Here is a 26,985-nt window from a genome sequence, read left to right as displayed (position 1 = left end):
ATTTGAGCTACTTGTACTTTAAGTGAGTATTTCCATTTCCTGCTACTTTATACTTCTACTCCAATACAATTCAGAGGCAAATATAGTACTTTTTACTCCACTTATTTGATAACTCGGGTTGCTTTGAAGATTCAGATTGATTCAAGACATAACAAATATCATGTATTATTATAGGTTAAATCTTTACTCATTTCTTGGTGAAGTTCGCAGTATTGTTAATGCTTCTCCCGAAAACAAATCCACTACTGACCATCTTTATATAAAATCAATGGTCAGTGGTGGACAGTAATTAATACATTTATTCAAGTACTGTACTTCAGTACAATTTAGAATTATTTGTACTTTAATTCAGTGATTCCATTTTCTACTACTTTATACTTCTTCACTACAATTCAGAGGCAAATATGCTGCACTACATTTATCTGACAGCTTTGTTTACTTTGCAGATTCAGATAACTCATACAGAATAATCGACAAATCTTCATGTAATATTATAGGTTAAAGTAACCTTTATTGATCCCTTGGTGCAATTCACAAACTACCCAGAAGTATATATAGTAAAAAAAAAAACAGCTACAGTGGTTAACACTTGAACGCATCAATAATTATAATCCAATAATATATATTGTTTTAAAATGGGCCGTTGTGCATAATACATACTTTAACTTTTTGGTATTTTAAGTACATTGTGATGCAAATACTTGTGTTCTTATACTTCAGTATGATTTTGAATGCAGTACCATTACTTTAGCATTACTGCTTCCTACCTTCGTCCATGATACTGACCGAGTAGAAACACAAGATGGCGACAGTGCATCCTGCTGCCGCCAACAGAGGCGCAGGCCTGCTGACAGCGGCAGTAACGACCTATGGTAACGACCCCTGGCTGTCTGTTGGAAACACCTTCAGTCACTACAACAATCCCAGCGAAGTGTTTGATGCCCCATCTTTTACCATTCAGCCAACCTATCCAGACGTAAGTACCGGTTTGACTGTTTAGTGTCGCAGATGTCTAACTAGCTAATGATTTGAAAGCTAGCGCCTATATGTAAAGCAAATGTTTTAGGTTTTCTCCGTGGTGTGGTGGCCAGATGTGTCTTCTACCGACTAGCTCACGTTAGCGCTAACTAATGTGTCACCGTAGCGTTAGGTATTGTTGTTTATGTAGTTATTAATGCCTAGTCATTAGCTATAACGTTAGCTCTAGCTACTCAAACGTTTTTACGTTATCAGTTTGCTGGAACAGCACGAGCCTGTCAAGAAGGTTAACGTTCATCAACACTGCGCTTCAACCGTAACGATAGCGACCAGGCTAATCTCCGTGACCGTTAACGTAACGTGCTAGCTTTTTATCAAACCAAGTTAACGTTAGTTAACCTAGCTACCAACCAGGTAATGGTAACGGAACCAGTGTTGGAAATGACTGTCTGCTGTCACCTGTCTGTCTTTTGGCTTCTTCGGGTCATTATCTTACAATAGCTAACATTAAATATACAAAGTTATGGACATCATTTTAAGTCAAACTTTTCTTTACTTAACAGGTTAGTCACTACGCATATTTCAACTAGGTAGCTTTAGCTAACGTTATGGACTTGCTGTCCTGAACTGGTGAGCACCACTGCCCCACCTCTTTAAATGACTAACGTTAGAGTCATTTTAACATACGTCTCGTTTACTATCTCGCTAGATTTATAGAATAGAACATACTTAATTGTCTACTTTTCTGTTTGCAAGAAAGGGATGTGTTTCCATCAGTCTGTATAGGTTTGCCTTTGCAATAGCTGCTATTAAAAAGGGTACATCATATCACATCCAGACAGGACACACTGAAACACATTTGCATAAAAACACAATAGAAGCACCAGGTAACTTGCTCAACGATGAGGACGGATTCAAGGTTGAATAAATACTCATAAAGTCTTATAAAATGTTGAGGTAGCAAGTTGGCTTCACAAAGTGGCTGTCCTTAATGGCATGTAGTCACATTATTTCCTATAACATTAGATGTTTTTCTCTGCACAGGTGTATCTACCTTTTGCCCTGAGGGCAGTAGCTAAAAGAGTGTGATGGGACAGAGGGGTTTGTGCTGTGCAGTTGGAACTACTTTGGAAACCTTTTGTCCTGCTTTGCTCAAACGAGTGAGCTCAAGTGCGCTTAGGTAATTTTAAAAAGGTCTATATGTAAACATAACCTCTCAATCCGTGTCAGTTCATGTGATGTTGTTTTTAGCTTTATTCCTGTCTGACTGTAGCTCAGCTGTCTGTTTAATGTCTTCGCAGTGGCCTCTCACAGGACAGGGTCTGTTTCCTACACCTTTAGTTTTGTTTGTCCCTTCTTCTGTCTTTCATTATTCATTGTCCCCCATGGAGTAGGGTGCAGACAAAAAGGATGGATGATGGAGAGGATGGATGGTTGTATGGACAGATGGCTCTGTGGGAGAGGGACTTTAAAGGATACTTAAAAAAAAAACACCCACAAAGCATGAGAAAGACATATGACAGGTACAGTAACACCTGTGTGTAAATTGGAGGTTGTTACATAAGCCATAATGTCACAGTTGTTTGTCATGGGCTGGGACTGTTTATCCTCCAGAGGGACATTTAAAACTTGGAGTAAGAAGACTCCAAGACAGCATCTCATACAATACTCACTTCTATTTGCATCTTCAAGCCATGTTTACATGTATATCTAGGAAGCAGTCTTGGCTTCACATTTTTTATATACATGGATAAAGCCCGTACCCAGAAGATGTTGTCTGTCTCCTGTTAAAATGTGTATAAAGTGTATGCAACCTAAAGGCAAGATCATCCCAGAGGGTCTCGCCTCCCTTTTGGAGACGGCATTCCTCAGTGCTGATTTGTTAATTTCCCAAGATATCTCTCTGTGACACTCGTATGTGTTACAATTATATGTACATTAGAGTTTTAATAAAAATGTGGACACAGGGAACCGAAGTTGTGCTAGGTTACTTTGTCCAGGCTTTTCTTTCTTTCTAAATCTTTGGGCTGAGTGTTACACAGGACAAACCAGGACAGTGTAGTTTGTTAAAATGACTGTTGGCGTGGGATACGGTCATGCATATTGTAGCGAGGGATAGGGGACAGTCATCTTTTTGTGTGTTTATGTGAGGCCCTTTACATAGAAAGATATTATAAACAAATTTCTTTTGTGTGTTTTTAAGTCTGGAATGCTCAAAATGATGTTTTATTGCCATACTAGTTTTCCAGTGCATGCTCTTAATTGTTGTCTCACAGACTTGAACGCGGTCTGCATGTGTTTACACTGAGTGGTCTACGTAATCTCCAGAGGATGGTTTTAAGGAGCAATTGCAGTTATTGCACAATGCTGATTTGTGCGTTACACAGATTTACCAGTTTGTACGCCTGCACTATACTGCAATCCAGTGCAACCGCCCTGCAATAAGTCCTATCTTTGAGAAGCTTATGCTTTTCACACTGTCAGAGTGTGAGTGTTGATTTAACTCTATAATCTTTTTTTGAGGCCGTAGTTTGTAGCACTGTTGTTGTTTTGGATTGCACAGTAGGAAGTGGGGTCTATAGTATGGGGGGGGGGATGCATCACTTTAAGTTTGCCACTTGTCTCCCTTTAGGTATTTTACCTTTTCTTTTGTATTTTGGGTTAACATTGTAAATTGGCACAGTTACTGCTCTCCCCATGTCATGAATCCTTCTACAATAAATGGCTTCTCTCTCTCTTTTTCTCTCTGTCTTGCTCTCTGTATATAATGTTTAGTTGTTTTGCAAAAGCCACGGTCACTAAAAAAATAAATAAATGTAACAAGCAGATTGTGAAACCTAAATCCTAACATTTAAATTTCCATTTGAGCTATATTCGTGTGAGCAAGTAACAAAGTGTTGTTGGTGGTTTCTTACAGGTGAAAGGCTTGTACACAGTTTTCAGTTGTTTGTTTGTTGTTTTTCTATATTCTACATCATCAGGGTTGGATCTTAAGAGTTGTTGAAAGTGTTCTGTAATCCCCATGTCAAAACATGTCGTACGTCAATGCATTAGTTTGTAGTATTATACTGCAGTACAACGTGTTGGTAGGAGTTTTACACAAAAAAGAAATCTCTTTTAAGCCTCAGGGTCTGTTTGACTCGGGAATGATGCTAAACTTGTTTTGTGTCTCTCCCTTTCTCACTCTCTCCGTCACCTCTGAGTGGAGTCTGACTTCATCTGTCTTTCTCATACCTTCTGTCATTGACGTGTGTCTGTCTTCTGTCTCGTTCTCCTTATCTCTGCAGGCTTGAAGAAGGGCTTGTTTAAGGGCTGAAAGCTCAAACTCTGTGAGGGTGTATCCCGATGGATCATGGTGGTGAGTGTCTACATTTCACTAACATATAAGCTCAACATATTTAAGTATAGAAACTTCAAAACTACAATATAAATACTAATGATATGTGATTTACAGTGACACTAACATTAACTTAACGCTGTGCAGAATGAGGAAGGCCGGGTGCAGTTTTCTTTCCTATGCTGTGGTTGCTTTGTCTCAAGTTACAGCTGACCTCTAAATGTGGAGTCAAAGTCAACTGAAAGATATTCATGGGAATTTGAATGTTCTTTGTTTGTTTTTGCGTTATTAATATAATTGGAATTTTAACTGACCCTTTTATTTTGTTTCTAGGCCAACTTGAGAGGGAGGACAGAGTAATGTCAAAAGTTCAGGTGGGCGGGGTTGACCTCTGTGATAACCTTTCTAAACCTGAAGATCTCACTGCCCAAACTCAAAATCTCAACGAGACAAGCACGCTCGCACAGAAACAAAGTCTCTGTCCCTCACGAAGCGAAGAAGGAGGAGAGATCATCCAAAAAGCCTCTGTCAACAACAATGGGAAGGACATGGAAGAGGAGCAGGGACAGGCGGGATACACAGGAAGAGGCAGAGAGGATGAGGAAGAAGACATTGATGAGGTGATGAAGGACGAGGAAGAGGAGGAGGAATCAAGCTGTCTAATTCGCTGCCAGTCTCCAGACACTCCCATGACTGATTCCTCCTATTCAGACACCGGTAGGTAGAACACGCACGCATTAAAGAGAAAATGATATCGTAGACACACATGGACATATACTTTCACACACAGTACTTGTTTGATTAAAGTACATGAATGTATTGACCAAGCACAACACACAGTACTGCACACAGATGAAAATGTTCATTTCTCTCCACATTGTAAAATCACAGAACATATTCTAAGTAAAATATAGTACATAAACAAGCACAACTCATAAATTACAGTTTCCTCTCACTTCTGTGTTGGCTTCCATTGTTGTTGTAAACATATGGTCTTTTTAAAGTACTTGCATCCTGATTTATGAGTCGACAATCAAGCAATTAGGTGTTTGGGCGGGTGGCAGGTGTTTTGGCAGATTAGTCCGTGGGTGTGGCATTTTGAATTGCAGTGTTTTGAAATGGCAAGCGAGTCACTTGTCAGATTCCTCTTATGTAGAGAACCGTAATGCTGTAATGCTTTGCTCTCTGAGTGTCGGTTTCAATAATTGTGCTTTATGTGTCATTTTAGTGTGTTGGCAATTATAAAGAATTGTAAATTGTTATGGCTGTATCGGCAAACGATTGCCTAATGGCATATACACGGGACACAGAGAAATATTCATATTTCTTATTCATATTTTTTAATTTTCTCGTCATCTCAGGAGTTGGTCTACTCCAAAATATAGCTTGCCAATACTATAGTCTTTAATATGATAAAGGCATCATAAATGGTAAAATACAGTTAACTATTGGAGACACAGCTTTTGACTACTTATTAATCTAAAGACTTTGTTTTAAAATTGACTCTTGCTTTGATTTTTGTCACAAAGTATTCACGTTCACTGCTTAAAGGTGATAGTTCAAGAGGGAACAGTGTAATAACTGTATATATATATATATATATATATATATATATCACTTTTCACAAAGGGCTTTGGCAGACAAAGCAAAGTGTAGTTAAGGTCAACTCTCTGGCCAGGGTCTGGATTATGCATCGTTGTAATGCCTTTTGTGTGTTTATAAGTGATCAGCATTATGGATTGAGGTCAGACTGACTGGGGGTGATTATGTCATTCTGATCATGAGACTTGAGGGAGTAAAGAGGACAAATAAGATGTGAGGATACTATATCTATATATATCTATATATCTATATATCTATATATCTATATATATATATATCTATATATATATATATATATATATATATATATATTATATATATATATATATATATCATATATTATATATATTATATATCTCTCTATATATCTATTATATATATATAATATCTCTATCTATCTACTTATATCTCTACTCGCGAGAGCGCGCAGGCGAGGCGCGCGAGCGGCGCGACGCGCGAGCGCGCAGCGCGCGCGGCGCGCGCGCGCCGCGCGCGCGCGCGCGCGCGCGCGCGCGCGCGCTCGCGCGCGCGCGGCGCGCCGCCGCGCGCGGCCGCGCGCGCCCCTGATTTTTTTTTTTCAAATAGTCACCTCCTAGAGTAGAGACTACACACTTGTATTTCTGCTAGGACAGAAAGTGTTAATTTGACACAGTGTTGATCAAACAAACCAGCTTAAAGCTCACATTTGTACACGTCTATGTTTGCACACACACACACATTAAAGGTTGCTGTGTTGGTAAGCATTCAACTGCTCCAGTGTTGTCACATTTGGATCTAACACAGTTCCCATAGTTAGATCTGTATGTTTAGTGGGTTTGTGCCTTAAGGCCTGATGGCAGTTAGCAATGACCCGAAGAGTGTGTGTGTGTGTGTGAGATTTTTTATCACGTCAAACTAATGTTGAACAATGAATTTGGATAAAAAGCAAAATTTGATTTGATACGACATTGGTTGTTTACATCACTTGTTGCTTACAAAGAGTATTAATATACTTCCAGTATATAATAATATACTATACTGGGTCTTTTGAAGAAGGAGCAGTTAGCTTGTAAGGAAAGAGTGTGAAACCTTTGTTTGCTCAGTTGCTCTCGGTGGTTTCGAGAGCTCTATTTAATCAAAAGACAGGTATTAGCTTAGCTTAGTATTAGCTAACCCCTCGAATCACTATTCAAACAAAATATGCAAACTTGTGCTTTGGTATACAGAGTCCTCCTATATCAGGGGTCGGCAACCTTTACTATCTAAAGAGCCATTTTGCCCCCTCTTCCACCAAATAAGATTTGTCTGGAGCAGCAAAACATATTTGATAACAGCTTATAGATTTAATATATAGTTATACTATATTTGTTGCATTTATGAACATTACAGAATGACAATAAAAGAAACTGTTGGTATTTTTACCTGTTTTAACAGGAAAACACCAAACTCTTGTGAAGAGAAGGACAAAATACAGTAGCATGTTCAGGCCTACTTTGAAATAAATTAAACACAGAACTATGCAGGTATATTTGAGTCCTCCCCATATTTGTTGAATAAAATAAAATGAATATAATAAAAAAATACACAAAACAATAAAAAATACAATATAAAAATGGAATGGCTGCAGCCTAATATCTTAAAAAGGGTAAACATAAAAAAATAGGCCAGTTTGTATTTAATGATGTGTGTTTTCATCCACATGGAGGTGGAGATCATTATCAACAGCCTCACAAATGTCCCACAAAATCTCTTTCAACATCACATTTTCTGTTGTTTGCTCATTTCTCGCCACATATCAAGCACACAGGTGAGCCAGCATTGTTGACAGGGAAAGCAAATGTATCTGTCCGCGCAGAATTAAACAATATTCCTCCGAAACGTATCTTTTTTTGGTTTTATCCATGGTTAGCATACCGAGTTAGGCGGGGATCTGCAACTCAAGATAAGCCACCTGCAGGGAAAGGCACCGCGCCCGTAGACGCAGGAGAATGTGACGCATTTTTTAGTTGATAAAATATTTTTAAAAATATTTTATTTCAGTGTCACAATATCACCTCGAACTCCAAGATAAGAGGCGTTCCCTTTGAAAGATTGTCCGCTGTGCAGCACAAAATACATGTTCCATGTTTTGTTTTGTCAAAGCTACAGGGAGCCACTACCGAGAGGTTAAAGAGCCGCAGGTTGCAGACCCCTGTCCTATATCAACAGATATTAATGTCAATATTATATTATAAATATTCAGTGTTAAAGTAGTTTTTCATGCATAAATGTCATAAAATGCTGTTTTCTATCTTTGCTGCTATCTCTCTATATGCCCTGCTTGTTTGCAAAGTTGTTCTATATGTATATCTGTCATTACTGCTCCTGTGTCCTTTTCATAACCTTTAAACTGCACGCCCTGTTTTTGTTTTGATTTATTTTAGGAAGTCTTTTGTAACACCTTGGCCTGAGACTTCAGATGAAAAACAGCCTTGCACTGAACCATCTGTTAATTTAGTTAAACTAAAGCTTATTAGTGTAAAACCAAGTTTAAACTAAATCTGAAGCAACCCATTTACTTTCATATAAATTACAATGCTTCATTAATCTATATTACTATACTTTAACAAGTTATATATTACTCATTTAGTGAATAGACGGCTGACTTAATCCTCTGAATTTTGTCTCAAATCAAATTGTCGGTATTGAAATGTAACAATCCGTTATACACCTGTGTCCTCAGGAGTTTTGGAAGGCTGTCAGTGAATCATCTTGTTGCAGCACGTTCACTGAGCCCTACTTCTTCTTTCTTTCCCTCTGTAGGCAGTCTGCTGGAGACTCTGTATCCCTTCAGCCCGGGGACGAGTCCGGAGCCTACATCCCCTCTCCTTCCAGTCAGTCAGGAAACTGCATATCCCACCAGTCAAGTGGAACTGAGCCAGAGCGATGTCAAAGTGGACTCCCATAACACTGAATCAGTTGCCTCCACCATAGGGCCCATTACCCAGGCACCCACCTTCACCACGGGGCCTAAAGGTTCTACTACACCAACTTTAACCTCAGACACCTGCTCACCTGGTATCACAGAAGATGCAGACAGGATAGCAAAAAACTTCCCTACAGAATATCTTACCTCAGAGACATTTCCACTAACTGCTTGCACCACAAGGCTCAACACTTCCATTGCTTCCACTCCTCTAAATGCAAAAATAGGACCCCTTACCTTCACCACGGGGCCTACAACTGCAGGTACAGAATCCACTACTACCCCAGGACCTATAAACTCAAATTGGGAACACATTACCTTCACTCCAGTGCCCACTTGTTTCTCAGTCTCCACCTGTGCCACAGGGCCTATTCCAAACCCTGCACTGCTGGAGTCTCTGGAGGACTTGGCACAAAGAGGAGATGACACCCACCTTCCACAGTACCTTCACCAGGTAACCGGTCTTATTTCTACCAAAGTATATCAGATTCTACGAGCTGTTTATCACCACCAATTCTGTCAGTCACTCACTGGAACAGACTCGCTTCTCTTTAATGGTTTCTATGATTTTCTTTTTTCTTGCTGTCTTTCTGTCATTTTAGTCTCTTTAACACTAGTTATTAAATCACTGTTATCCACTCAACACTATAATTCAGAATTGCAGAGAGGGGAGCTCTCTGTCCCTCCTCTCTCTCTCTGTCTCTCTCTCTCTCTGTCTCTCTCGCTCTCGCTCTCGCTCTCTCTCTCTCACTCTCTCTGTCTCTCTCTCTGTCTCTCTCTCTGTCTCTCTCTCTCTCTGTCTCTCTCGCTCTCGCTCTCGCTCTCTCTCTCTCACTCTCTCTGTCTCTCTCTCTCTCTCCCTCTCTCTCTCTCCCCTCCTCTCTCTCTCTGTCTCTCTCTCTCTCTCTCTCTGTCTCTCTCGCTCTCGCTCTCTCTCTCGCTCTCTCCCTCTCTCTCACACACACTTCTCTTGTTCTGGGATCAGCTGAGCAGCATGAAAGCGACACTTGCTGAAGAGAGGTAGATTATCTACCACGGTCTCTCGTTTTTCTGTCTTGCTTTTCACTCTCACTCTCATTTTAACTTTGTCTCTCCTGAATGCTAAGGACATGCTTAACTATTTTATTATGTTTATGATATCAGATTATGTTTGTCGTTACAGCTCTGTATAGTTTCTCTGTTCTATATCGGGCGTTTTACGACCTGTTTTCTTGTAGTTTATCAGATCTAATTATTCTTTGACTGTTCTTGTTCACTTTACATGTTTAATGGTTTCAAATCCTTATTGAGACAGTTTGTTTTAGCTTCTGTGACATAGCTGATGTAATTAAAGCCCTTTTATAAAATGTTTCTCTATCTCTCTCTCCAGATTGCCGAGACCTTTGTCCTTAACGAAGACTGTATCCTTATCATTATGTTGGTGTGTATCTCTGTGTATTGTGGTTTGGTGGGGGTGATATGACTGTGAATTTACCTCCTGTGCGCTATTCTTTCTATTTCTATTTATGTATTTTTCTTAGGCTTATTAGGCCTACTACTACTAGTCTGTGTTTTATAATCTGTATTATTTCACCCGCTGGATTTAGAGCTCAAGGATTTGGAGTGACTTGTCGCACTAAGGTTTCAGTGGATTACCTGATGCCTCACTGACTTCACACACAGTGAGTTTAAAAAGAGAACAATAGATAGAAGAGACAGAGGAGGAAAAAAGTGGAAAAGAAAAGGAGTAAGAGAAAACAATGAACAGAGAGCGACGAGGAAGCATGAAAGATACAGAGTAGATAAGGAGAACATGAAGAGGGGTAATCATTACAGAAGGTGAAACGGAGAGAAAAGGCAGAAGTAGCTGAGCTGTCTTAAACAAAATGCCCAGAGGCTAACAAGGTAGAGACACACACACACACACACACACACACACACACACACACACACACACACACACACACACACACACACACACACACAGAGAGAGAGGGGGAAGTAATCAGATTAAACATGACAAGAAAGAATGTTGACATGTTGCCTAAACATGATTAAAGATTGCAGTATTTACAGGTAATTTCCAAGTAAATAATGATTATCAACACTTAGAAACAAAGCTGTTCACTGGATCTAAGATAAGGACATTCCTTAAATGATGCTAATTAGCTGAACCTTTTAGCCGTTTGCAAATCAAAAGGTCCTTTGTTCCTTAACCACAGAATCCTCTGTTTTGAAATGTTGATTGTCACTGACTCACAACCTGAATACTTTGCACACACACTCACAGAAAGAGACAGTCTTATACAAATACACTCAAACACTTACAGTCAATAAAATAAAGACAAAGTAAGCAGGAGAGCGAGCACGAGAATGAATTGGAAATTGACAGGTTTAATGAGAGGAAAGAGACGAAGTGGGAGGGAGGAAATGAAAGAGTCAAAGAAAAGCTAGCTTAGCTATGTCATGCATGTATAGCGGTCCAGTTAGAGAGAGAGGGAGAGAGAAAGCATTTAGCCATGTCAAAGAAAGATTGTGTTCTCTCTGCTCGTATCCATAAACTATGAGCGACTGCATCCTGGAGCACTTTCTTCCCATCTCTGTTGGCCCGACTGTCTTCTCATGCTTCCATCGCTCTCTGTCTCTTTTCTCCCTTTACCTCTGTCCTTTATAACGTGTGTGTGTGTATTTTAAGAGTTTTCTTAACCTGTGATGTTCAGACCAGCGGGCACTATGGTGCATCCAACTAGAGAGACTCTATCACCAGAGAGTATTGGATAACCTGAATGCGCTGCAAGAACAGTGGGGTAACACACATGCACACACAAAACACATGCATCAGATGCACATGTACACAAACGTGTGCATGTTTGTCTATGTAACAAAATACCTATTCATTATGATAATAATGTATGTTTCTAAAAATAGAGGCTATAGAAGTAAGAGTCTAACATTAAGGAATATGACCACACTTGTAAAATAATTAAGTCTTGTACTGAATATCATACCTGCACGTCAAGCATAAAACTATTCAACAGTATGACTGCAGCCTCGGCGTCTCGTCCATTGCATCCCAATAATGTATATTTAATGACGTTTCAGTGATCACATAATGGAAATTCCATCAGGAAACATTCAGGAATATGGAACCATATTGCATTCATATTTTTATTGCATCCAGCGTCCTCGTAGTTGTAACGATGCTTTTAACTGCCTGTATCTCTGTGTCTCTCCATCTCTTAGAGAGTCAGTGTAGAAGTTCTTCCTCCGACCTGGCAACCCAACATCTGGACACTCTGAAGAACATCTGCCAGACGCACAGTCGGTCAGTCTGCATGCATGTGTCTGCTTGTACTCTTTCAGGGCTCGAAATGCATAAATATGTTACATTTGAGCTGTGTACGTCATTTTCAGCTGTTCAGGGTTGCCAACTCTCACGCATTGCTTTTAACTCCGGGCGCAGTCTTTTAACTCCGGGCGCAGTCTTTTAACTCCGGGCGCAGTCTTTTAACTCCGGGCGCAGTCTTTTAACTCCGGGCGCAGTCATTGCGGCCAGAAAAATAGGCTCTTGGGAACACGTGTTTGCGTGCATTCAGAATGCTACAACAATAGATTTGAGGGCACAAATAACGGGTATGTGTACGGCCCCTAACGCATTGAAAATGTCCATATTTTAAAAACACTCCCAAATTAAATAAATGTTTTACTTTAGAGGTTTAATGAAATCAAAAAGTTATTTTACTTTACAGCTTTGCAAGAAATTAAATGGATTTTTTTTACAATTTATTATTACAATATTCATATTTGTTGAATTTGGTTTGCTTGAGAGTCATCTTCAGAACAACTCTATAACCATGTTAAATGAATTAATAAAGTAATTAATCATCTCACTGGTGGTGGAGGTGCCGAGAAAGAAAGACAAATACACCAAATAGTGCAGTAAAAAGAAAAAGATCAGGTGGAAAGTGTTTTAGTTTATGTCCTTTTCAGGAGGTAGTATTTCAATCCCTGTCTTTGCATGTACATTGTTTTGTTTGTATTTATTGTCACCTAAGCCACTAGATGTTCTGAAGTGAATAGCATATCTCAGGTATCTCTGAAAACTACAAGAGGAACTTGCAATATGTGCGTTTATATTTATATATTACAATTTGGGGGAATTTTAAACTGTCCAACATTTTGTGAAATATGCTTGTTTACTGTTTGTAAATGTCACTATAACACGCTGCACACATTCCACTCAGCAACTCGTGGTGAAGAAACCCCTTAAAACTCGGCTCCTTTGTGACTAAAACAAACACGAGAAGTGTAAATATGACAGCTTAGTATTTACTTACTAATTTAAATCTGAGCTGGGTTGTTTCCTCTTTTTTTTGTCTTTGACTGCACTCTACTTCCCAAACCTAAATCTACGGTGTGTATGTGGTGACATGTGCACGTTGATTTCACAAAACAATGATCAGTTGACTGCAATAGTCAAATAATAAATCATTAAACAATATTTACTAGGAAGTCCGAAGTGTGTGTGTGTGTGTGTGTGTGTGTGTGTGTGTGTGTGTGTGTGAGACTATGTGTGTGTGTGGTGAGCGCTGCAGTGATAGTTTAAACATATGGCTCTGTGCTGCTGCTGCACTTTCAGACATTTGAGCCATCACACTACTAGGGTTTCACTTCTCTTAACTCATACACACACACACACACACACACACACACACACACACACACACACACACACACACACACACACACACACTCTGTCAGTCAGTCTCAATCACGCACACTCACAAACACGCGTACACGATGTAATAGCCAGGGAAATGTGTTCGAGCTAATTTTAGATTGGATGAGTAGAGAGGGGTCACCCATCTTTCACATCTTCATTTACTAAAACCAAGAACAGACCTTCAATCCTCTCAACATCTCACTCTGTCTTTCTTCTGTCCACAGACCGGGAGCTAGAGATGCTGCGGTAAGACATTCATCATTTGTGTGTGTGTGTGTGTGTGTGTATGACAGAAAATGTACATGCATATAAGATGAAGGCAGAATGAATGTGTATTTTGCATTTCAAGTGAATCACTGATGTCATGTTTAACATGTACACCTCTGCTAAGTTTAGTGTGCATGTACCCATAGGTTAAATGTTGTATAATGCGTAACTTGCACATTACTAACTGTGTATGTACACTTATTTATTTATTTGTGTCCACAGTGTGCATCTCTGGATCCTTTGAGGCCTACATTTGATTCATGTACCTCAGGTGAGTGTCCTGTTATCGTGGGAATATCCAAACTCAAAGTCCACTTACTAGCTTTTTCCAAAGCTTTCAGCCGATAAGAGAGAGAGTTTTCCGCCGCATCTCCTGATTCAGTTAAAAGTTTCAGAAAAAGTTAGTAAGAGGACCTTAAGTCAACAATGGTCACGCTCCTCTCAGGAAATGTTTTGTAAAGTGGTTTTAATGTAATCCATATGTGATTTAGAGTAATTAGGCTCAGGCATGCAAAACCACCGCATGTTGCAGAAAGCTCTTATTTCAGTTATGAGAATTTTAATCTTTGGCCATTTTGAATGTTGTCACTCAGTGAAATGTCTTCTTAATCAGATGTTGGGGCATTTTGGGATAGTTCAATTTCATACTGTATTGTGTGGATGTGTGAAATGCATGCACCTTGTTGAGGAGAGAGACAGGGCATGGTGGTGATTAGTTTTACTTCCACCATTGTGACACACACACACACACACACACACACACACACACACACACACACACACACACACACACACACACAGAAAACAAGGGAGCTTGCAAAATATCTTTATGCACAGGAGAAATGCACAAGTTTCAGGCAATGGACACATGGAAAATGAGATGCAAGCAGCTCCCACGGTTACGTACACTGTGAGCGTAACCGTGTTGAGAAGATGTATTTACAGAGGTTTTATGTCCATCTGTTGAGCACCTTGTGTTTGTATTTGAGAGCAGTTCTCCCTGCATATAGTCATTACATCACTGTCACTGTAGAGGATTTACTATGATTCTAGTGACATAAACTAGGAAAGTATGGCTCACATGGACGAATACAGGAAAACCTGTAAAATGTCAGGATGCCAGTTGATAAACAAACATTAGCAAAACCTTAAAGAAAAAACATTTAAAGGTCCGTAACTCATCTTTCTTTGTATTAAAACATACTTTTTTTTTCTAATTATCTGACTTTTTCACTTAACTTATTAACTAAATTAACTTTGGAGTGACACGAGGCCTATAAAGCAGATATTTTGTATTTCATAGCTGCAACTGCATTGAAAGAGTTTATACAACATCAGACAAAGCAGAAACCTCTTCCATCGTGCAGTCACTCAAATGTCGGAATGATTAATAAACATAAAACTTAAACTGCTCCTACCTGGGACAGAGTGGATTTAAGCATATTTAAGCTCTTCCACAGGTCAGAAGTACGCTGGATGTCTTCTAGGATTATTAAAACAATCGAGCTCTGTTCGTCTATTTTGATGCTTTTTTTTATGCACTCTGGAAAATGAAACTACATTAAAAGTAGAAAACAGATCCCGTTGTGAATCACTTAATTATTAATATGCATTAGATAATGGTCGGCGGGCTTTAAGTTGTTTTTATTCTCCAACTGTCTTTATTTCCTGCTTTAAACCTTTATGATGTTTTTTCCTCTGTCCCCCTTCACTATCTCCCTCTCTCTCTACCCCACTGTGTCTCTTTTCATCATCCAGCCCATCAGGTTGATGAAGGGATAGAGCAGGCAGCCAAAGACTCCTCCCCCTCTCAGAGCAGCCATCCAGTCATACCCTCCATTAATTTGACTGATGGGCTCAATCCCCCTGAGATCTCAGAATCGGAGAGGGAAGACCTAGGCAGGGAAGTATAGTTTCCATGAAGATCAGCTGACTGACGAGCAGAGCGGCGACAAAGAGGCAAACGAGGCAGAAGGAGGGGTAGAAAACAACATTTCCATCGTAGGACATGGACTACACCCCTCTACAGCTGGAGAAATGGATCAGTCCAAGCCCGCAGAGCAGCAGGGAGGAGATTTAGGTCCCGCACAGGAAAAGGAGGCAGAGAGGGACGAAGAGGAGAGGGACCTGGAGGAGGCAGCCAAGGCTTTGGAGATGGAAGATGAGGGAGAGGAGGAGGAGAGGCAGAAGGAAAGAGACTGTCCTCCATGTCAGAAATCGCTCCCAGTGGAGACTCTTGTCAGTGGGGCAGAGCTGGAGGTACAACAGCTGCACCAGGGAGCTCTAGCTGAGGAGAAGCTGCATGAGGACACCCCGGTACAGTACACAGCAGAAATTGTTAATCAAATTAAATATAGAGTAATATAATAATCAATATTTTAATGTGTGTCATTTACTGTTTGTTGTTTGTTTTGCCAGTAATTTACTCTCCTGGAGTTACTCATCAGTTAAACTACAAGTGTCTTATTTGTTTTCTTCTGTTTGATGAGGTTTTTAAAGTGATGCTGGTGATTACATGCTGTTACACTCAGTTCCTCTATTTATCTTAACCAATGTTGTTATTGCCGGAAATATATAAAATGTATCACTTCCTATATTCCAGATTACTATTTCCTGCAAACAACCTTTGGGAACAGTTGTGTTTATAGCAGTCCAATAGAGAGTAGAGCAACAAAATAGATTAGCGTCTGTTGATATGTAAGTTAAAACTGCATTTCATTATCACTGCAGGAGAGCGCTAAAACCTGCCTGCACCAGGAGGCCTACCTCCCTCAAGAGGCTCACATGGAGGAGGAGGAAGAGGAGGAGGAGGAGGAGGAGGTGGTGGAGGTGGAAGAGGAGAGGAGTACGAGTACGAGTACGAAGTAGAGCAAGTTGACATCATCAGAGAAGCTGCCTCACTGGACAACATGGCTAAACTCATCACTGTTCAGGAGGTGTGTATGTTGTCATGCTCTGCTGTGGAGGAGTAAGGGAGAGTAACCGTGTCAGACTTTAGTAAGTTATGTTACATCGATTTCATTTGTTGGGTATTTAAGGGCATTTGTTTGCATTTGCGTTAGGGCTGCATTGATATATTGTGCAGCCCTAGTGTATGTAGGATTAGGATTAGGATTATTTGTACTAGTATGCACATTAGTCTAAAGTAATTACTATTAAATCACACTAGTAGAACCACAAACACACTTAAAATACCTCACACTGGATTTGTTTTGTAGATATGGAAACCAATTTGACATTTAACTCTTCTGCACTGAGAATCAGACTTTGAGAGAACATTTGGGGAACTGAAAATGTCGTGCACCTGCGATGTCTGCATCTACCAAGGAACTATTGGCATTATATGGAATTATTGAGTTTTTTATTCTGATTTAAATTTGGTTTCATGAGAAAAAAAGCTTCTATTTCAGCCATTAGTTTGTTTTAAGGTCAAGTGCTGATTACTGACTCATAGTTGCATCTCTGGGAAAGATAAATGAAAGAGAGGTCGCTGCAGGGAGATGTTTAGTTCATGGAGCAATGACAAAAAGAACTGAGGCACAATGAGAGAAGTGACCCACTTTGATCAAATACAGGATGTAAAGCAGCCAGGGAGATTTAAAAACTAACTATAAACTGTGTGATTATTGTGTCTGGAGTGTTTATTTCACTGCAGATTTATTAAGTGTGCTACTCGTCACGGAGAGATTCTCCCGTTATAATCTGCTTCCCATCTGAAGGTTCATAAACTTTAAGGTTTAGTCCCAATATGGAAGTTGGTATTCAGCTCATCACAACCTTTCAGATGACTTGACTGTCAGGCAGCAGGTTAACATTAATGATGCATGACGTTATGTCAGGCACAAGTATTACAAAATATGACCGGTACTCTGATGGCCTTGATAGTTTATCACCACTTGACAAAGTTTGCAATCTTTATATGTATTTGATCACTTCTGCGTTGAGCCTGGGATGATCGCTGAAGGGCTTAATGTGCATCATTTCTCTCCTAGCAGTGCCCAGTACTGTATGACTTACTTTATATTGAATCTGTTGGAGCGATGGTGAGATTTCAAATTGAACACTGCTGATGATGAGATGTACTGCCACCTGGTGGACATTGCTGGTCATGTGCACCCTGTGTATGATGATGATATGACGAACCGATCTTAATAGAAAATATGTTTTGCTGATATGCATCTGTGCTTCCTAACAGCTCTTGTTTTTGTTTTTTTTGCTTGTCAGGTGTCTCCTGCCTCTGGCCTGGTCTCCATATTGAAGAAGCGGCGTGTTTGTCTGGACAACGTGAGTGTTTCCGCCAGCTCAGAACTCCAACCTGACCCGGCCAAAAGACGCGTCCGCTTCAAAGTCCCTGATGACGGATATGAGCAAGGTTTGTTTGTGTGTTTATTTCCAACAGGTCAGAGAATCTTATCTCTCCATGAATATAGAACTGGGGGAATTGCTCGTTTGTAACAGTGGCAGGGTTCAAACACCAAATCCATTGTGAAAAATATTAGATGAATTCTAGCAACTTTTCCAGCCTTTATTATGAATCCACTGCTCTGTAACTTCCCTCCTTCTAAAGCTCTCCGTCTGTCTCTTCCTGTGTAGATGTTGGCGGTGGAGACTCCTGCCTGCTTCTCTTCCTTCTTTGTCTGGTTACCGTAGTGATCAGTATGGGGGGCACCGCCCTTTACTGTGCTCTGGGCGACGCCCACTCCTCAGTCTGTCAGGACTTCTCCAGAAATGCAGACTTCTACTTCGCCCAAATACAGACCGGGATAGCTCAAATCCAACAGTGGTTTGCTCCCGGGTCATAGCAGCAAACAGTTTGTCAACGTTAAGGAGCCACTGGCCTTACTGTTTATCACTGAGGGCTCCAGCAGCCCCTGCTACTTCCTGGGACAATGTTTTACGAGGTAACGGTGCCAGGCAGCTGCTACTGTCCCCTCCGCTATGTGGAGCAAGCTGCCTAATTGGCTAACATTACATCAGATACTGTTGGCATTTGTAAGCCTGCTCTGCTGCATTTTTAATACTCTTTAAATACAATCCCAGGGTTCATTGAGCCTAAAAGTCACAGGTCAGATGTCCCTTTACAACAGTGGTTTAAAAGGGAAAGTAGAGCACAGGGAGAAAGAGGATCACTGGAGAATGAAGAGTGCAGAACAGAAGAGGAAGAACTGACCTCCACCCCTCTCAATGCTGCCCAGATTAAATAGGTTACGCATTCTCGAGCTGACTTCAGAATTTTATAATGTGACTCAAGTGTCCTATTGAACCAGCTGAGAGCTGTCTCCGCTCGCACGTGCACCGTCAGCCAGTGACACTTAGGTTTCAAAAGTCAATCAACCATGACTGGATACAAACGTTCTCCGAGACTCGACTCCCTCAGTTAAGAATAACAACAAATAAATAACATTTGCAACCCACGGAGATGTAAACAAAAAATAAGTATGTATAGTTTGTTAAGTGGGGTGCACAGAGACGCTCTCCACACACACACACACACACACACACTGCACAAATGGGAAGTTGGCCCAATGGGCATTTTCCAAGCAGCTGCAACCACGAGTGTTGCTTTTATTGTTGACTTTTTTAAATCACAAATGAAATTTTAGAATGAACATACCATTTTGTGGTCTACTTCTTGGAATGAAATCGTTATGTCTTAATCAATTGGAAAGAATGTTTGGATTTTTAATGTTTAACTTTGCTTTGTGTCACCTTGTGGGGCATTTATGTGTTGTTCACATCGGACACGAGTGTCCTGTCGCTGCCCTTTTCTGTATTGAACTTTGTTCAGTGAGCTGACATGGCTGCCGCTGGAGACTTAAAGTCCAAACTGTCCGTTTATGGGTTTTTAACGAGCTAGAGTTAGCTTTGTGTAGCATATGCAACATGCACAGGAACACAGTGCACCTCTGTAAATATTGTCAGAAGAATGTTTAACATGTTGCACATAATACTGGTACGATTTTAAAAAAAAAGATATTGCAATATTTCTACAGGAACTGTTGTGTTGTTCCTGAGCTTGATGTAGGCTTTACAGATGTAATCAGAAACAAAACAATATCCACATCCATAAACTGTTTTCAGGTTCAGTGTGAAGAATTGATGCCAGTGATCAGTTATCGCTCAGATAACTTGAACAGAAAACACTCAACTCTTAAGCGGGTCTGGCTAGGTATGGAATATTTCTGTATTGAAATGTGTATGAAACAATAATTATTCAGTGTACTCTATCAGTACCGGCCTGGATGTCGATGGGATCATTTGAAGCTCTGTCTGCCTGTGTGTTTGCTCTTCTTAGGGATTATGGGCATCACCCTCAATGTGTGATTGACATGTTTACTATTCATTTTTACTATTCAAGTTCTTTACAAGCTTTTATTCACACACCAGTGATTTAACTCTTATTTCTAATCATTTTAAGGCAATCTTTATTTCCTGCTTAATCTCACTTTTTGCCTAATTGTTTCCTCTGTGTGTCATTTCAGCATGTTGCAATATGTGGTGTCCTGTTGGTTGTCTTTCCTTTGCCTGCGGTGTGATAGTGGATGCCATGAAAACTGCCCTAGAAAACCCACATGTCTCTCAAACGTCTTAATTGTCAGGATGTAAAGAAAAAAATCCTCCATCAAAGAGATTCAAGTGTCTTACTAATGCATTTATAACAGTTAACCGTATTCTTTCTCTCCTGGTGTGTCACTCTCAAAAACCTGAACATGAGTTTGAGATGTGAGGTTTTCCTCGGGACGGTGGGAGTAGATAGATTCTTGTTTTTATTTGCACATGTCGTCTGGCTGGTTCAGGTGACCATCACTCAGAAAACCTCTTATTTAATCTTGTAGATGATTTTAATTATTTATAATACGGGATGTCAAATGTAGGTGGTTGTTTTCTTGCTTGATTATTTCCATCATACATCAATAAGGGTTTCATCTCTTGTATCACCATTGTTCTTAAGGAGGCTTTGACAGAATTACATTTTCTATTTTATAACTTAACTCTTCTGAATACCATTATCTGGGTTGTTTATTTTCATAAATGTTCCTGAAGATGATTTTAAACTGGTGAGTCGTCTGCTGCCATCATCATCATCATCATCATCATCTTCTTCTTCACAGATTGCTAAAAGATTCAAGTTTCTTCCATCTGTAAGCATTAAATATATTTTCATTTGTTTTACCTAATTGGTTTTTAACAGAACATTCGGAAATGAATGAAAAGTCATGTTTTGTGTGTATGAATCAGTACTGTGTACCACTGTTATCAGCCTGAAGAAAAGCGTTTTACGATTCGTTTGATGAACTTTCACTTTCTTACGGATTGTAATGAGATATTTTTTTGTTGTTAAAAAAAAACAAAAACACTTCTTCCCCGTTATGTCTCCTGTTAAAGCCATTGAAAAAGGTTTTGTGTGAGCCTCCATTCTGTCTCTCCTGCAACAATACTGTCCGCCGTTCTTGTTCATACAGTTAGAAGACATTTTGAAGCTGATGTGGAAACTCAAGTTTCAGTGTGCACGGCTTAAACATGTACTGGAGTAAGAAGAAGGCTGTCTGAAGGTCTAACCATGGCTGTCATTGTTTCAACCATAGTAGCATTACATGTAGGGGGAATACTGGTAAAGTGGGACAGGTAAGCTTCATCATTTGTATCTTTACAGGTGTGTATACTTCCATTACTAAACATTTAGGGGAAGGGAATTTATAAAAGGCTCCTTGGGGCGTGGCAGCACACAATGTTCCTCAACCGTGCACAGATGGAAAGTAATAACTTATATTCTTGTGCTGCTCTTTATCATTTTGTAATTGTCACTTTTTTTGCTATTCAAAAGTTAAAGTTACGCTTCAGACTCTAATCTGACCTGTGATGTACAGTATGTAACCCCGACTTTCAGTTACACCAGTAAATTAAACTGCAATGATCTCAGTGGGAGATATAGGCGACAGTATTTTAACTACGTGATTTGTCTCGGACTCATTGAGAAACGCAGAGAATCAGCGCTTCAGACCACTTTGTTAAAAACTTTATGTGATAAGGCACACGGTCATATTCTATTTGTTTTTCACACTATTAAGCTCCAATAGACCCGCTGTATAAACCGTACATAGAACTGTAAATAGGCATAACCCATCAACCAACACAATCTGAACTTTTAATAGAACAATTAATCCATACGGTGAATATCTGCCCGCCAAAAACAGCTTTATTGTCCTTGATAGTCTCGAGGAAGGAGTTTGATCTCTTTCAGCACACAGGACGTCCTGTCCACAGCACATGTGGTTACTCCAGGAGTGAAAACCGGTTTCCTCACTGCTGTGTCTGAGCGTTCACGTGTATCAGTGTGACAGATATTATGTAGGTTTTATCTGTGTGTGTTGATCTGAGCTGAAGTCCTGTTTCCAAATGAACTCTGGGCAGTACTGGTCGTCATTGTTACAGCTGGCCGAGCATGCGTAGACGGCCAGTGTCCCCCAGTCGATGCTGGCTCCTGTCGAGTCCACACACAGACTGTTTAACAGCTGTGGCATCACCTAAACACACACACACACACACACACACACACACGATTAAAACATGTATAGACCCTTTTAGTGCAGACGTCATGATTACGTCATGGTTTAAGCTAGGAGTCAAAAATAGGAGAGACTTGAGGCAAACATGAATCATGCGTACTGCGCTAAAGTTACACATCAAATGTCATTTTGATGTGTTAGATGCCAGAATTGTAGCAGTATGGCTCCAATTGTTTTGAATGTAACCCATACCAGTTGTTAAAAATTGAAAACGAATATAGTTAAACGTGATTGTAAGACTCAACGATTGGACTGAGGCGTTCATATAAAATGCTTGTGTTTGTAGCACACTTATAATAATAATAATAATAATAATACATTTTATTTATAAGTGGACTTTTCATTTGAATAAACAAAACTCAAAGTGCTAGATATGGCATATAGTTAAATTAAGTAGTGCAACCGCCTCAGCTCCCCTGAGGTTTCTTCCAGTTCCCCTTTAATTAAGAGTTTCTTTAGGGAGTTTTTCCTCGTGCTGTGCGAGGGTCTAAGGACAGAGGGTGTTGTTTGCTGTGCGAGGGTCTAAGGACAGAGGGTGTTGTTTGCTGTGCGAGGGTCTAAGGACAGAGGGTGTTGTTTGCTGTGCGAGGGTCTAAGGACAGAGGGTGTTGTTTGCTATACAGTCTGTAAAGCCCACTGAGACAAATTTGTGATATTGGGCTATATAAATAAATTAGATTCTGTTATGGATGTGTGTGTGAAGTTTGGTCATGCACACTAAATCAGAAAGTGGGGAACTAGGAGGATTAACCATGGCCAGAGACAAAACACAGAGGAAACTGTTGAAGTGTCCTCGCCCTGAAATTACCATGGGTGCAATAGTTAGAGGCATCCAAAGATTTAGTCGCCCTCCCTTTCGCTTTACAATACACGCTGGGTTTCTCTATCAGGAGTGTAAATGTCTGGCTATTCACCGCAACTGGTGAACTTAAGTCTCTCAAACTAATCAAACATCACCAACATGCACACACAACTTTCAAAGACTGAGTGAGAAGGTGAAAGCTCAAGAAAAAGAAGAAAGGAGTACCTGAAACTCAAAAGTCCTCTTGGCCCCGCAGGTGCATGGTGGGATATCCTGATCTGAAGGGACGTGCTGGGAGGAGACCCACAAGGGGGAGCCCCCTCGATCGTAACGCAAAACCTGAAGATAACAAAACACTGTGAGATCTCCAACTGCACAGCGTGAGGAGATTTAATCGTGTATATTTAAGTCTTTTCCATGTTAGTTTTTCATTAACCTGGTGTGGTTCTGGTGCGATCCTCTTTTTAAACCGCTGGAGCACTTTGTTGTCTTCAGTCTCATGCATAGCCATCTCCTCCAGGTCCGTCTCTGCCAGGGCTGGACGGAGAGAAGAAAGTCAGGAACGAACACATTTCTGCAGCAACATCACAGTGCAAGTTACTCCTTCCAGCTGTGAAAACATCATCATCATCCAAATATGTATTTATAAGTGTTACCAGGTTTGAACTGGGAGCAGCAGTATCCATATAATTACATTAAATTAACCTACATGCACATTTTGGGATTTGTCCTGTATTATATTTGCAGGACCATAAATGTGGAGTAACTCCCTGGTTATCAGACAGAAATGAAAGCTTACTGTCTGCTAAGGAGGGACAATCTACGCTCTCTTCATCTTCATCTTCAGCGTCCTCCGTGTCTTCCTCCTCCGGTTCAGTGACCAGCTCAGACTCAGGGAAGAGGAAGGTAGAGGTTGTAACAATGGGCGCTTCTGTACAGACAGACAGACACAGACAGACACAGACAGACACGTTAAACTCTGTGACTCTAAACTCACGCTGGAATATTTACATGACTGCTCATGTGTCCATTGTTTTTATCTAATGCATAACACACACACACACACACCTTGGCTGCAACACTCCCTCTTGTGTGTGTGTTTCCAGTGGAGGGTCTGGTGGTGTTTTCCACAGTAGGTTACGGTGTGACAGCGGGAGCAGGCTTTGTTGCCCGGACAACCGCACACCCAGCATAGTTTAACTCCAGAGACAGACGACACACTGTGGTCCGGTTCAGGATCGCTGGGTGGTTCATCCTCTGGGGGGGGGGGGGGGAGGGAGATGAATGCGTCACACTGAAGCCAAGTCACTGTTATATATATACACAGCTCTGGGAACAAATTAACAAGTTTGTTTTTCTTCTATAAAATACTGAAAACATTTTCCCCAAATTTCAAATAAAATGTCATTTAGATTTGCAGAAACAAGTTACAAGTTACAACTGGTCAAAGTAAAGTAAAAATGCTTTTAAACCTCAAAGAATGCAAAGAAAACTACTTATTTTTGAACAACACAATCCTAATGTTTTAACGTAGGAAGAGTTCAGACATTAATATTTGGTGGAACAGCGTCTTGGCATCGTCTCCACCAGTCTTTCACATTGTGTTTGGGGGACTTTATGCAAATCCTGGTGCAAAGAAATCAAGCAGCTCGGCTTTGTTTGATGGCTTTTGACCATCCATCTTTCTCTGGATCACATTCCTGAGGTTTTCAATGGGGTTCAGGTCATTCAGATGTCACTCAACAACTTAGTACGACATCAAGTCATCACCACAGCTGCAAACTACACCCACCTGCTGGAGGTTCGTAGGGGTAGAACTCATTCCTCCTCGGTAGCTGGCTTCTGATAACTAAAAGGAAAGGAGGAGAGAACACAATCTGTCAGATAACTATACTTACTCTTTTAAAAAAAAGTGTTTAAGAATATAAAGAGGATGTGTGGAAGGGAGGATAATAAAAGAAAGCAGAGCCACTCAGTCAAATGACAAACATTAAAGGAACAATAAGTGTTACAGGTACCTTTCATACAGCGGCTGTCATTGCATGTATAGCACTCGTGGGTTTTACAGCAGAACAGAAAGAGCGTCCTGTGGAAACTTCTGTCCTGACCAGAAATGGGTGCGTACACCTGCAAAGAAGATGAAGAAGGAAACTGAATACTTTATCTAGTTTTATAATGAACTTCTGCTGCTGACATCAAAGTGAGGAGAATTGTCAGTTTGGGGTCACCTATTATTTTAAGAGGAAATGTGCCTAAATGTATATCATAGTATTATGTCTCTTCTCTTACATACATTTTCTAATTTGTATGAAAGTCCCTGAGAAAGGTTTCTGTTTGTCCCGTTTACTCTTGAAGTGTAAAGCTGTGTTGAGTGTGCCGTTGTGCTTTTATATCTGGGTATTTTGTTAGGTTAAAAATATATATTAATTAAAAATAAATAAAATCCAAAGTGAAAGTGTGAGGTAGATTCCTTAAAATGTCAATGGTTTTAAATTTCCGAGATTACGAAACTGCCTCTTTTAAAACCTAAGTTCCCTATGCTTGATTTATTTTAGTTCATTTTAATTTTGTCTCCTATTGGTGCTTGAAAAAATAGATTTTTAATCTCGATGGGACTTTCCGGGTTATAAATTAATGTTACATTAATTAATAAAGAGTCAGCAGCTGGTACTTTTCGGAAGTATTTAAAGAATTCAAATATATTTTTACATGAGTGTAGGCATTTCAGCTGTGAACAAGAAACTATGTATTCCTGCTGTTTTTTTCTTTATTCATCATCTATGAAGCACCTCCAGGGTTTCTGTCCCCCTCCCTTCTCCGGGACACTAACCTGCAGCAGGAAGGCCATAGGTAGGCGGCATATCTCACACTCCAGCCCGGGCAGTGAGGGCAGGCCTGTCTGGCTGAGCCACGCCGGTTTACCCCCGACTTTACTGGGGAACTGCGGGGACAGAAGCCGCCACGGCTCCGCCTCCTCCAGGAAGCCCAGAGCTACCTCCGCCGAGGACAGGCCGCTATCTCCGGACATATCAGAGCGGAGCGTCTCTGCCTGTCAAATTAATTTGGTGTGTTAACAAACTGTACAGAAGAAACGAAGAGTTTTCCAACCTCTCACAACACAACACATGGGTGCACTTCAGAAAAGGGTCCGTGAGGAAACACTGACCAGCCGGTGTTTCGTTCCGCAATCCTCGAAGCTCTCACTGTAGAAATATAAAGACTGGTAAACATGGTATTAAGTATCTTACATGCCCCCCCGAGACCAATAAAATGTTATTGTGTTTTTTTTAATTATGTTATATTTTTTAATCATGTTTATTTCCCACTCGGTCCACTAGATGGCGCTGATTTCCTGTTTCCTACAGTAGTCTGTTAAAAGGTTTCACAAGGAGGCAAATAAAATACAATCATGTGGTTCTCTATGATTTAGCACTTTGTTATTATTATTATTGTAAGAGCTCAGCTACATAACAGGAGTGAGAAGTAAGTAAATACATTTATTTATGTACGGTACTTCAGTACAATTATGAGTTATTTGTATTTTGATTGAGTATTTCCATTTTAAGAAACTTTTTATTCAAAACATTTAATTAGATTATCAAATATGATGCCTTGTTATAGCTTAATCTACCCAACAACATACTATATAGTGGTTAAAATGAGTTCCAACAAGCTATTTAAATCCGGATTACTAACAAAAATCCAAAATCCTTGTGTAAAATAATAATAGTAAACCTGAGGGGTAAGTAAAAGCAGGGGGGGAGAGGAAATGAGGGGAACCTTTAA

The 26,985-nt window shown here is 40.2% G+C and overlaps 2 protein-coding genes across 6 annotated transcripts; one reads left to right on the top strand and one right to left on the bottom strand.

Moving 5' to 3' along the window:
* Positions 1-799: 799 nt before the first annotated feature.
* On the top strand, positions 800-21,229 carry LOC115027309 (consortin-like). 5 transcript variants are annotated; one of them, XM_029460583.1, is made up of 14 exons: positions 800-976; positions 4,266-4,336; positions 4,649-5,032; positions 8,699-9,124; positions 9,227-9,315; positions 10,231-10,261; positions 11,561-11,647; positions 12,084-12,165; positions 13,788-13,809; positions 14,053-14,101; positions 15,589-16,146; positions 16,561-16,766; positions 18,055-18,202; positions 18,424-21,229. In XM_029460583.1, the coding sequence occupies exons 2-11, from the start codon at positions 4,324-4,326 to the stop codon at positions 15,741-15,743; spliced, it is 1,338 nt and encodes a 445-aa protein (XP_029316443.1). In that variant the 5' UTR covers positions 800-976; positions 4,266-4,323; the 3' UTR covers positions 15,744-16,146; positions 16,561-16,766; positions 18,055-18,202; positions 18,424-21,229. The 5 variants fall into 5 exon arrangements, with proteins under 5 accessions (XP_029316443.1, XP_029316435.1, XP_029316425.1 ...); XM_029460575.1 differs by having other exon boundaries at positions 9,209-9,315; XM_029460565.1 differs by having other exon boundaries at positions 8,699-9,315; positions 18,424-19,999; positions 20,313-21,229.
* Positions 21,230-21,962: 733 nt separating this feature from the next.
* On the bottom strand, positions 21,963-26,354 carry pdcd2 (programmed cell death 2). The gene is made up of 8 exons (XM_029460604.1): positions 26,030-26,354; positions 25,218-25,326; positions 24,992-25,048; positions 24,268-24,456; positions 23,999-24,130; positions 23,636-23,736; positions 23,425-23,538; positions 21,963-22,355 (listed from the first exon to the last, which is right to left on the bottom strand). The coding sequence occupies exons 1-8, from the start codon at positions 26,225-26,227 to the stop codon at positions 22,176-22,178; spliced, it is 1,080 nt and encodes a 359-aa protein (XP_029316464.1). The 5' UTR covers positions 26,228-26,354; the 3' UTR covers positions 21,963-22,175.
* Positions 26,355-26,985: the final 631 nt, after the last annotated feature.

This window comes from Cottoperca gobio, chromosome 3 (genome assembly GCF_900634415.1).
Source record: "Cottoperca gobio chromosome 3, fCotGob3.1, whole genome shotgun sequence".
Classification (NCBI taxonomy): domain Eukaryota; kingdom Metazoa; phylum Chordata; class Actinopteri; order Perciformes; family Bovichtidae; genus Cottoperca; species Cottoperca gobio.
The sequence above is the reverse complement of the archived record's forward strand: the minus strand, read 5'-3'. Positions and strand labels throughout refer to the sequence as shown.

What these genes read in the sequence shown, in the direction of transcription:
- LOC115027309 (XM_029460565.1), top strand. An exon ending in TTCCACAGTACCTTCACCAG is followed by an intron (nt 9,316 to 10,230) that starts GTAACCGGTCTT and finishes CTCTCTCTCCAG; the next exon opens with ATTGCCGAGACCTTTGTCCT. An exon ending in TGCGCTGCAAGAACAGTGGG is followed by an intron (nt 11,648 to 12,083) that starts GTAACACACATG and finishes TCCATCTCTTAG; the next exon opens with AGAGTCAGTGTAGAAGTTCT.
- pdcd2 (XM_029460604.1), bottom strand. Translation starts at nt 26,227, where the DNA reads ATGTCCGGAGATAGCGGCCTGTCCTCGGCGGAGGTAGCTCTGGGCTTC. An exon ending in TGACAGCCGCTGTATGAAAG is followed by an intron (nt 25,049 to 25,217) that starts GTACCTGTAACA and finishes CTTTCCTTTTAG; the next exon opens with TTATCAGAAGCCAGCTACCG. An exon ending in AGAGGACTTTTGAGTTTCAG is followed by an intron (nt 22,356 to 23,424) that starts GTACTCCTTTCT and finishes GTGTGTGTTTAG; the next exon opens with GTGATGCCACAGCTGTTAAA.